The 12,245-nt window shown below is 40.8% G+C and overlaps 1 protein-coding gene across 3 annotated transcripts in view; it reads left to right on the forward strand.

The window, feature by feature from the left end:
* ctif (CBP80/20-dependent translation initiation factor) overlaps nt 1-12,245 on the forward strand; it is a 218,924-nt gene that overhangs the window by 99,139 nt on the left and 107,540 nt on the right. For all 3 annotated transcript variants that reach the window (XM_060848810.1, XM_060848971.1, XM_060848895.1), the window contains exon 4: nt 12,149-12,222. In XM_060848810.1, the coding sequence (XP_060704793.1) occupies nt 12,149-12,222 (74 nt within the window). The remainder of the gene's footprint in view (nt 1-12,148; nt 12,223-12,245) is intronic.

The raw sequence follows: 12,245 nt of genomic DNA on the forward strand, positions 1-12,245 counted from the left end.
CCCTGATAGCAATACGTCTGGGTCATTGTATTCAAAGCTGAGGGTTATGGAATGGCAGGCAAATTTCTGGAGCTATAGCCAAAATTAGGTAATCATTTTTCTTGAATCAAACTAGAGTCAATGGGCCAAAAGCCCACTCCCTCTTCTATTTCTTATGATCTTGTGATCATAACAAAACAAACAAACAAACAAACAAAAGCACAACAGTGTCCCTCAGATTTTTGACATCTTTGCTACTGCCAGTCATTCAACTATGAGCACCCAGGGGATAGCATTAACCAGAAACTTCAAGAGAGTCAATGGGCAGAGATGAGTGCAATGGTTATCGTGAAGGAGAAGGTACTGGAGAAGCTGAAAGGTCTGAAAGTAGATAAAGATAATAGGGAGAGGCTTTGAAAAACTGAAGCACAAATGGAGTCATTTGGAGTTGTAGTTCAGGGTTCTCTTAATGGAAACATGCAGATCCACTTGGTATTTAAGAAGGCAAATGCAATATTTGCATTCATTTTGAGAGAGCTAGAATACAAGAACACAAATGTACTGCTGTGGCTGTATAGGGTCTGGTCAGAGTGCTGTTGTAATATTGTGAGCAGTTTTGTGCACCGTTTCTAAAGAAGTATGTCCTGTCCTTGGAAGGTCCCAGAGAATATTTACAAGAATGATCTCAGGAATGAAGGGCTTGTCATAAGAGGAGCAGTTGAAGACTCTGGGTTTGTACTGAATGGAGTTGTACTGAAGGCTCACTCTTAGCTGTTAGCAGAATTATGAATGGACCTCTCATATATTAGAATTGATCTGTACCTGAGCCATCTCTGCACCTGTAACATTATATTCTGCAATCTGTTCTATTACCCTGATGTATTTATGTAAGGTTTGATTTGTCAGGTTAGCGTGCAATATAACACTTTTCACTGCATCTCAGTACGCGTGACAATAATAAATCAAATCAAATCAAATCAGAAGACTGAGAGGCCTGGATAGAGTGGACATGAAGAAAATGTTTCACTAGTAGGCAAGATGAGGATTCAAGGACACAGCCTCAGAGTGAAGAGATAACCATTTAGAACTGGAATGAGGAGGAATTTCTTCAGCCAAAGGGCGGTGAATCTGTGGAACTTATTGCTGTAGAGGGCTATGGAAGCCAAGTCATTACGTGTATTTCAGATGGGTTCAGAATTAGCAAGAGGATCAAGGGTTACAGATAGGAGTCAGGAAAATGGGGTTGAGTGACATAATTGCCATGATTGAGTGGTGAAGAAGACCCAATGGAGCAAATGACCTAGTTCTGCTCCTGTGTCCTATGTCCTTTGGTTTTGCATTAACCTGTTTTTATTAGTGTTATAACTGCAGGAAGTATACATTCAAGTGTGATCTATTAAGTAAATTATGCATGCAATCTGCAAAGCTTAAAACTGGGTGGGATGCAATGCTAGATGGCTTGCAGTTCAAAACTCAACTCCATCTTAGAGCATTTCTATACTGCTCAACTGATCGCCAGCTCTGGATGCGGCTTATCAGAATTTATAGACAGAAACTCCCATTTCTCTGAATTCCACAACCTAGGAAGGATAAGAGAAGTCATGGCCGAGGGATGTCATCACCTGTAAGCTTCCCTTCATGTCCTAGCGAACACATATTATCAGCCCCCATCATTGCAGGATCAAAGTCCTGAATATCCCTTCCTAATATTGTGGGAGCACCAGTGGCACAATAGCTCTTCAGGTTAAGGGGGATTGTGGGTGGAAGGGTTCTCTAAGCAGTGTCATGTGACCAGAATCTCCCATATCCTGAAGACAAATTAGAAAATGAAGTCTTTACTTAGCTCTTCAGAATGCATTATTTAGAGTCAGAAAGTTGTGGAGTTGTACAGCTCATAAGCAGACCCTTTGGTCCAACTCATCCATGCCAACCAGATATCCTAAATCAATCTACTCCCATTTACCAGCATTTGGTACATATCTTTCTAAACCCTTCCTATTTATGTACCCATCCAGACGCCTTTTAAATGTTACAATTGTACCAGCCTCCACCACTTCCTCTGGCAGTTTACTCCATACACTAACCACCCTTTGCGTGAAAAAGTTGCCCCTTACGTCACTTTTATATTTTTCCCTTCTCACCTTAAACCAATTCCCTCTAGCTTTGGACTCCTCTACCTGGGGAAAAGACCTAGACTATTCAACCTATTCATGCCACTCATAATTTTATATTTAGTATCAGCTCAACTTACATTTTTATAAACAAAATACGGGAATGTTTGCCATTTTTAATTGACTCCTATAAATTAACTGTGCTTTTTCTTTGAAAGGAAACCGAAGGGTACTGTGATTGTGAACACCATACATGCTTCAGTAGCAATGTTTTAGCCTTAATTACAAAATTGATTGTCGGTGGGGGAAAAGTTTTTTTTTAAAATCTTTGTGGTTTTTTTTAACGCTGGGTCTCAATATTATTTGGCAGTAAATAACAAAATATTCAATTGCTGAACCACTACAGACTCAACAGTAACAACATGAAAGAATTGCAAGCATATCTCAGCATTGTCCTGAGAATACACATGTAAAGACAAAAGTAAAAGCATTCTTTTAGTTTCGACCTTTGTTAATCAGAGTTGTTCAGGTGGTGGCCTCTTGGTTATGCCTGGGCAGGGTTTGTGAAAAACTGCAAGAAACAGAGACTTGTATTTGTTCAGCTCTTTACAAGTGGGCATTGAAACCGAAAAGTAACAGAATGATATTTAGAGAATGAATCAGAGATATTAAAAAGTAATGCTTGAAAAGAAAAATATAGTATTGAGAGGTGAAGTACATGGTGTCACAGATACAAAATTAATTTCAGAAATTTCAGTATAGGAGAAACTTCTGTACAAATATCATTTCAAAGTTAATTATTAGTGAAGGAAACCATGAGCTGAATATTAATTCCTAAACAAATATCAGGAGCCACCAAGAGGCCATCACCTGAGCATCAACTCCGCTAAAATAAAAAAAATCAGAAATGGGAGCCTATTTCTGGGTCACCCATTTCTGGATTTAATAAAAACAGGGGAAGAAACATTGACTGACCCTTAATAAGTTAGCTTGCCTTTGTTCTAATAGTTATATAGTTTTTAACATCTACCCAGTTTACTTGACTTCTTGAAACTCGGCCGCTGAAAGAAGATGAAAGGGCTGGATGCATGATGTGGCTTGTGAGCTAAGAGAAACAGGCACAACAATTTACCCAATTAAAAACCCCACCCTTTCAATCAGTCTGCTCCCTTTTCTGGCCACCATTGCAGCCCTCCATCCAAATTTGGAAATCCACCACTAGACCTGCCTGTTCTGTTCAACTGCCTTGTGAAGCAGGTTTCTTTGCCCTACAGGTTAAAACTGCAGGATATTTGAGAAACACCCAGCTCTTTGAGTTTCCTGACTTTCCAAACTTCCCATCTTTTCCTTCCACCCCATCGCTTGCCATTGAACTACAATCCAGGCTCTTGTTAAAATTCAGGATTAAATTGAATAAATGCATCAAAGTGAAGTGGTTGCATGAATTTAGTAACCGGGGTAGGTAAATGTATCAGAACTGTTTTTGCACATGCAGTGCATACATTGGCTAGTCTGCATAGACTGACTCTTAATGTGACTTCTTGTTGAGGATGCTGGAAAAACATTCAAAGCTACAGCTAGCTGGAAACTAAAGGCAGCAAGTTCCTTTTTTTGTCATATCTGCTGCTCGCTGACCTTCATTGGTTAAGTACTGTCTTGATTTTTAAACCCCTGCATAGCCTTGCTCCCCCCTCACCCATGTAGTCTACCCTCCCCCTGCAACCGATTCCCATCCTGTAATCTTGTTTCATTCTAAATTATAGTTGCTCCACCATTGCTGACCATGCTTTCAATTGTTTCAGTCCCCAAATCTGGGTTACTTTCCTCTCCTCCTCTCTAATTCATTTTCATCCTTTTTAAGACATTCTGGTCCCGGACATGATATCTCCTTATGTGGCTTGGTGTCATACTTTGTTTACTAATGAGTGAAGCAATTTGAGACCATTCTTTACATTAAATTTGCTATCTAAATGTAGATGAATGCAGAACAAAACAGCGAAACTAAGTGGCACGGTGGCTCTGTGGTTAGCGCTGGGTTAACCCAGGGACCTGTGTTCAATTCCACCCTTGGGTAACTGTCTGTGTGGAGAAAGTGAGGACTGCAGATGCTGGAGATCAGAGCCGTAAATGTGTTTTTGGAAAAATGCAGCAGGTCAGGCAGCATCCAAGGAGCAGGAGAGTCGACGTTTCGGGCATGAGCCCTTCTTCAGGAATGAGGAAAGTGTGTCCAGCAGGCTAGGATAAAAGGTAGGGAGGAGGGACTTGGGGGACCTATCGCATTTCCAACGCCCCTCCCCCAAGTCCCTCCTCCCTACCTTTTATCTTAGCCTGCTGGACACACTTTCCTCATTCCTAACTGTCTGTGTGGAATTTGCACATTTTCCCTGTGACTGTGTGGGTTTCCTCCGGGTTTCCTCCAGTTTCCTCCCACAGTCCAAAGATGAGCAGGTTAGGTGGATTGGCCATGCTTAAATTGTCTATAATGGGCAGGTGAAGTGGGTTAACCATGGGAAATGCAGGGTTATGGGGATATGGTAGGAGATTGGGTCTGGGTGGGGTGCTCTTCAGAGGGTTGATATGAACTTAAATGGTCTGCTTCCACACTGTAGGGATTCTATTACTCAAAGTAAAATTAGCAAAAACAGAGCATGAGAATAGATTAGCAGGTAACATAAAAGAAAGCCTAAAGGTCTTTTCTAAGTACAAGTGGTAAAATGAAGAGTGAGGAGCAAAGCTGGTCTTCCTGTTGAGGCAGAGGTACTCAGTAAATACTTTGCTGTCAGTGTCACAATGAAGGAGGAGGCACTGGTGAAATTGGATTAGATAAAAAAATAAATAAGACCATGTGCTTAAAATATTAGAGGTGTGTAATAATATCTCTGAACAGGTTGATTAGAAAAATAAATTACAAGAAAAGTAGAAATGTCACCTGGCCCAAATGGGTTACATTTGAGGTTACTTTATGAATAAAGATGGAAAATGTAAAAGCTCTGGCCAAATCAGATGTGATGAGGCAAATATGAGTTAACTATAGGCCAGTTAGATTACTGTTGATGGTGAGAAACATGGAGAGACAATATTCTGAGACATAATGCCTGTTTAGAAAGATACATTTAGTTAAGAAATGACATCCGTCATTGCCTTGTTTAAGATGAATTGTGATTGTAATTTTTGAAGTTAAAGAGTGGCTGATAAAACCAGTGTGATTATATATAAATGAAGTTTTGAAAAGGCACAAATAAAATAGTATATTAGAAGCAAAATTGAAGTCAGTTGAATTAAAGGGATAGTGGTAGCATACAAGCAAAATTGGCTCAAAGACAAACAAGTTGTTTCTGGAAGACTGGAGAGAAGTCAATAATGATATCCCCTAGGGGCCACTGCTTGGATGATTGCTGTTTAATTATATATTATTACAATAATAATATGGATATATAGAGGACATAATTTAAAAGTTTGAAGGTGGACATTATACTTGGAGGAGATTTAGTTAATAGTCAGGAGGAAAGTAATAAACAAGAAGATATGTAATGCTGAAATGGGTAGACACGAGACTAATGCAGCTAAATGCAGAGAAGTGTGAAGTGCTGTATTTTGGTTGAAAGAATAAAGATGGGCAACTAAGTGGTATAGTTGTTAAGGGGGAAACTTACATGCAGAGATCTAATGGAGAATGTTACACATCTTCAAAAGTGACAGGAAAATTTGAAGTTTTTGTCTTTATAACTAAAGACATAGAGAACAGAAGCAAAGAAGTTATGATGAACTTCTGCAAATCACTAGTTAGGCTTGAGCTGTAGTATTGTACCATGTTTAGTCTCCATACTCCACTCCACCCTCTCAAGTTCTTAGAAAGAGTGCAGAGAACTTTTATTTGGTATGGGCGACACAATGGCTCAATGGGTGGCACGGTGGCTCAGCGGTTAGCACTGCTGCCTCAATGCCAGGGACCCGGGTTCGATTCCTCCCTCGGATGACTGTGGATTTGCACATTCTCCCCGTGTCTGTGGGGGTTTTCTCCAGGTGCACCGGTTTCCTACCATAATCCAAAGATGTGCAGATTAGGTGAATTGGCCATGCTAAATTGCACATTGTGTCAGGTGAATTAGTGAGTAAATGTAGGGTGCGGGACTGGATCTGGGTTGGTTGCTCTTCGGAGGTTCGGTGTGGACTTGTTGCGCAAATAAGTTAGCTTGTGGATTTGATAGAATGTTTTAATTGAGCAAATAAGTTAGCTGAGTTGCTAGATACCTGGTTTATAATGCAGAGTGTCGCCAACAGTGTAGGTTCAATTCCTGCACCAGCTGAGGTTATCATGCAGGATTCTCCTTCTCAGCCTCTCCCCTCACCTGAGGTGTGGTAACCCTCTGATTAAACCACCATCAGTCATCTCTGTCTAATAAGAAGGTAGCTTTGTGTCTGGTAAGACTATCATGAGTGTACATTTTACATAAACTAGTGTACTTTTGCCCAAGGGCATATTTGACGAGCTTTGTAATGCAACATTTTAATTGATACCTCAAGGGAAATTTCTGCTATTTTACTCCTTAATGATCTTCTCACTTCTGCTCCCATTGCAACTCCTGTCTGAATCTGCCTCATTGCTGTGGGAGTGATGTCTATGTTGTGGGACATCTCAGCTCAGTAAAAGGATTTCCCATCCAATTGTGAGCCCCTGCTGGTAATGGGAATAGAGGAGGCTGAGCCAAAAATTGCAGCACCTGCCAATTTCCCCAGTTCTCTCCCACGATGGGCCATTTTTCCTAAGGTGGAGTGCGGAGGGAGCCCAGCATATTGGTACATAAGACTAGACTGAAGAATTTGAAATGATCTTCAGCCACAAATGTCATCCTGGACTCCTCCTAAGATCGTCAGCATCTTGCCATTTGATTGACTCCATGTGAAAAAATGAAACTTTGGGCCCTGAAAACATCTTGGCAGTAGTACTGAAGATTTGTTCTCCAAATTAAACCGCCACTCCAGTACAGCTACAACATTGCCATCTATCTGGTATTGTGGAAAATTGCCCAGGTATGAAAAAATATAGAACAAGTTCAATCTAGTCAACTTACTGACCCATTAACAGGTTTATGAAAGGTGTTGTCCAAGTGCGATGAAATGTCACTTATTCAACTATAATGTGCTCAGTGTGCTGAGGTTCAGCCAGGGCCACTCAGCTCATTCCAGCCTTGGACCAAACATGGACAAAAGTGCTGAACTCTGGAGAGTCGTGAGATTGACTGCCCTTAATGTCCAAGGGACTTGTGGAAAGCTGTCTGCTGGCTAGTATTAAATTGATCACGCAGCAAGATGCTTGTCATTGTTGGAGACCAACCATCTCTACCTCAGGATAGAGATGTTTTCTGATCAACTGTTCAGAGACAATATTACAGAACTCTGGAGCAAGTGGGATTGAACCCAGGCTCCTCGCATGGGGTAGAACCGTTACCTCTGCACCACAGAACCCTCTCTGTCCCCGGGTAGTTATTTTAATCAAGTTATTAAGATATGGTAAAACACCAGAGGAGGTGAGACTTCAACAAGGTTCCTCAGGATGACTGCCACTGTGCCACAAGATTCCTCTGTCCCATAGTAGATGTTTTCTAATCAACCTGTTCAGGGATTAATATGATCACACATTCCTGATGAAGGGCTATGCCCGAAATGTTGATTCTCCTGCTCTTCTGATGCTGCCTGACCTGCTGTGCTTTTCCAGCACCATACTCTTGACTCTAATCTGCAGCATCTGCAGTCCTCACTTTTGCATTACACACCACTGGAGCAGATGGGACTTGAAGCCTGGCCTCCTGACTCTGATGTAAGGATTTTACCACTGCACCATAAGACCCCTTTTGTCGCAGGGTATTTGTTTTAGTCTACTTATTTTGACTCAGTCACAGTGTAATGTCCTCTGCCCAACCATCTTCAGCTGCTTTACCTTCTCTCTATCTTAAGGACAGAAATGGGGATGTTCACTGATGTTTGGAACATTCAGAACCAATTGCAATTCCTCAGACACTGAAGACGCCAATGTTCAGGTATTGGGCTGCTAAGTAGAAGGAAACATTTGCACTACAGAAGGACCAGTTTTGAACATTTCAAACAATAGAGAATCTAACAATCTAACCTTTACACACCACTGCGATATTTGCTCAGCACCATTTCACAACTTTCCTCGGCTACTTTGCTTCCAAACCTCTGCTGCCTGAAAGGGCAAAGGGAGCATAAGCATAGGAGCACCACCGTGTGCAGTTCACCTCCAAGTTACCCATCATACTGACTTGGGAAATCTATTGCACTTCTTCCACTATCCCTGACTCAGAATCGTTCTGAACTGTACAGCGGACATGCCTACACTGGACGGACAGCATAGAATCAAAAAGACAGCTCACAAGAGAAGCTGGCAAAAGGAGACACCAGACCAAGCAGTTAGCATCACCTCCTATAACATGTAATTTGAGCACCTCAAGGTAGTCAGTCAGCATCACCCAGAGGAGTAGGAGAGAGGAGCTACCTGAGAAGCTGTCAGCAGCACTAGAGGAGCAGACAAGACAAGGGCTCAGACACAAGCAGTCCATACAAACTAGCAGAACAAGCGAGAAAAGGAACCCAAGGCAGCCAGTCTCAGAATAGCTTATTGAAGCTGATTGGTGAGTGTTTTTTTTTTGCTTGCTTATCTGTGGTTTAAAGTAAAATAGTCTTCCTATTACACAAATGATTAATATGGTGTATGAATTTCAGTGATTGGTTTATCAATGTCACATGTACCGAGATACAATGGAAAATGTTATTTTGCGTACTGAATAGGCAGATCATACCATACAAAATGTATCAGGGTAGCAGAACAGAGTGTTACAGCCACAGTGAAAGAGAGAGATCAGAATTAAGGGGTCCATTTAGAAGTCTGATAACTGTGGGGAAGAAGCTGTTCTTGAATCTATTAATACATGTATTCAAACTTTCATAACTATTGCTTGATGGAAGAGGATGGAAGAGAGTATAAGCAGTGTAGGATAGTCTTTGATTATGTTGCTTGCTTTCCCAATGTGACATGAAGTATAGATGATGTCAATGGATGGAAATCTGGTTTGTGTGTTGGACTGGACTGTGTTCACGACTGTTTGTAGTTTCATGCAGTCTTTGGAAGACCAATTGCCAGACCATGCTGTGATACATCCAGATATAGATGCACCATAGAAATCATCTTAAAAATTGGCTAGAGTCCTTGTGGATATGCTAAGTTTCCTTAGCCTTTAACTTGGGCTTCCTTCGGTTGACGTTGATTTTCATCTTCTGGAGGAGGAAAGGGTTTGGGTGTTGGATCCTGTTCTAGATCTGTGGGAGTCTCTGAGGATTCTTTAGTACTGTGTGAATTGACAGTGCCAAAGACTGTAAAGAATTTCATGTTATTTGGAAATTTCATATGTTCTGCTTATGTCAGAACTCTTCATGTTTATTTTCATTTCATTGTCTGAAACCAGTCTTCGGTTTTATTGGAAGTCTCTGTAAACAAGCAATATGGCTAACTAGCAAGATTTGCACTTAATAGCCTTGGGGAAAATGCAACTCCAGATACAGTCTGAAAAACGTAAAGGGGGATGATGCTGATCTACGTACTTCAACATGATGTCAACAATTATTTTAGGGATATAGTGAAGCCTATTTTGCATGATACTAATGGTTCCATGTAGCAAAGCCTTTCTTATAAGGTAATTTGGTGTGAGGATTTAGTCTGTTTTTCTTATTGATTTAAGAAAATGGCTGGAAGGATTGTGTTGATGAATGAAATTTGGGTTTTGCTTTACTGAAATGACAAAATTCTGTATGAAATTTAAATGAAGTTCCGCCATCCATTTATATCAGTATCTCAAAGTAAAAAACTGTGAACTGGCAGTCTTTCTGTAAAGTAGTGGACAATGTGTAGGGAATGAAAAATAAATTGCTGCCATATTATAAAGTACTTTTCTGAAGTTAGAATTGAGTTTATTGTCACATGTATTTACATAAATACAGTGAAACGTTTACAAAATTGTCACTTACAGTGCCATCTTACGTACAAAGGTACCTAAATACAAAATCTTAGGAATAAATTAGAAACAAAGAAGTAAAACGTTCTGCATTGCAGTCCTGCAATTGTGGTGGGCTTCGCCTCCAGACTGCTCCAGACACCAAGCTCCATCACCGCCGATGGCCCACTGACACTGCTCCATGCATGATGTCAGAAGATGAAAGAAAAAATAAGGAAAGGTACAGAAAAGGAGAGCGAGAGAGAGAAGGATGGCCTACAGCATTCTGGTTCAGGAGTCCTAACAATGTTATGACAGAGGCACACTGTATGAATGTAGTGGTGAACAATGGGAGTGCATCCATGTATTTACTAGCATGGATGGAGGACTAGTTAACCAATACAAAGCAGAGAGTTGGGATTAATGAGTGTTTGTCTGGTTGGAGATCAGTGGTGAACAAGGTGCCATAGGGGTAAGTGTTGGGCCCGCAACTGTTCATGATACAGATAATTGATTTTGAAGAGGAGACCGAGTGTAACGTATCCACGTTTGCTGATGTCACTAAATTGAGTGGAAAGGCAAACTGTGCAGAGGATGTGGAGAGTTTGCTGAGAGATGTAGATAGGTTAAGTGAGTGGGCAAGGGTCTGGCAGATGGAGTACAATGTTGGTAAATGTGAGGTCATCCACTTTGGAAGTAAAAATAATAAGTCAGAGTATTGTTGAAATGGTGAAAGATTGCAGCGTGCTGTTGTGCAGAGGGATATAGGAGTGCTCGTCCATGAATCGGTAAAAGTTGATTTGCAGGTACAACAGGTAACCAGAAGGCAAAGGGAATATTGGCTTTCATTGCGAGAGAGATTGAATTTAAGAGCAGGGAGGTTCTGCTGCAATTGTACAAGGTGTTGGTGAGGCAGCACCTCATGTATTGTGCACAGTTCTGGTCTCCTTCCTTGAGGAAGGATATACTGGATTTAGAGGGGGTGCAGAGGGGGGTTCACCAGGTTGATTCCGGACATGAGGGGGTTAGCCTATGAGGAGAGGTTGAGCTGCCTGGGACTGTATTGCTAGAATTTAGAAGAATTAGAGGGGGTCTTATAGAAACATATAAAATAATGAAAAGGATAGATCAGATAGAGGCAGGCAAGTTGTTTCTGCTGGTGGATGAGCCTAGGACTAAGGGACATGGCCTGAAGTAGGGGAAGTAGATTTAGGAGAGAGATGAGGAGGAGCTGATGTTCTGCTTTTCCCAGAGATTACTGAATCTCTAGAATTCTCTGTGCAAGGAAGCAGTGGAGGCAGCTTCATTAAATATATTCAAGACACTGTTGGATGAGGTTTTTGCATGGTGGGGGAATTAAGGGTTATGGGGATAATACAGGTAGGAGGAGATAGATCAGCCATTATCTTAATGGGCAGGCTCGATGGGCCAAATGGCTTACTTTTGCTTCTATTACTATGAAACTACAACATTTTACTTGACATTTAAGCTGGCAATTTTTGGCATTGCGTGTTTAAAATAAATGTTTCATTATGTAGAATTCTAGAGGCTAAACAAAAACAATTAATGAAAGCTTGAAGGCGTTGAACAATGTTTCAAAGATCAATAAGTATAGCCACACTGAAGCAATGTGTTAGATTCAAAACACAAAAAAGGAGGTCCCAGTTCAAGAGCTAAGGAGAATTTGCAAATAAATAGCAACTTTCAGACTCTGGAATTAGTTTCATGGTTCTATTATAGCAAAGTGAAATTGTACTCAACCTGTCTTTGCCCTCTCTTTAGTATCCACACCTAACAAACTTCAGTTTTGAACTTTCAAATTGAGCCAGCAATCTTATTCGAACACTCCTCAGTATTGCACTGAAATGTCAGTCTAGTTCAAGACACTGCAGTGGGCTTGAGTCCATGACCCTTTTATTCCAGAGGTGAAACTGTTATCACTGCAAGAAGGCTAGCACCACAACACTATACGTTTTATTTTCTGTAATTATTTAAAATTAGTAGTTGTATTTATGCAAGTACTGAGTCTGCGATGCTTTCTTCCATTTGTAGAACTGTAATCAAGAGACGTCTTACGATATTTTGGGGACAGATATCTGGGCAGTTAACACTTTTGAGAATGTAAGGTATGTCACTTTTTTACCATTTC

This window comes from Hemiscyllium ocellatum, chromosome 1 (assembly GCF_020745735.1).
Source record: "Hemiscyllium ocellatum isolate sHemOce1 chromosome 1, sHemOce1.pat.X.cur, whole genome shotgun sequence".
In the NCBI taxonomy this organism is placed as follows: Eukaryota; Metazoa; Chordata; class Chondrichthyes; order Orectolobiformes; family Hemiscylliidae; genus Hemiscyllium; species Hemiscyllium ocellatum.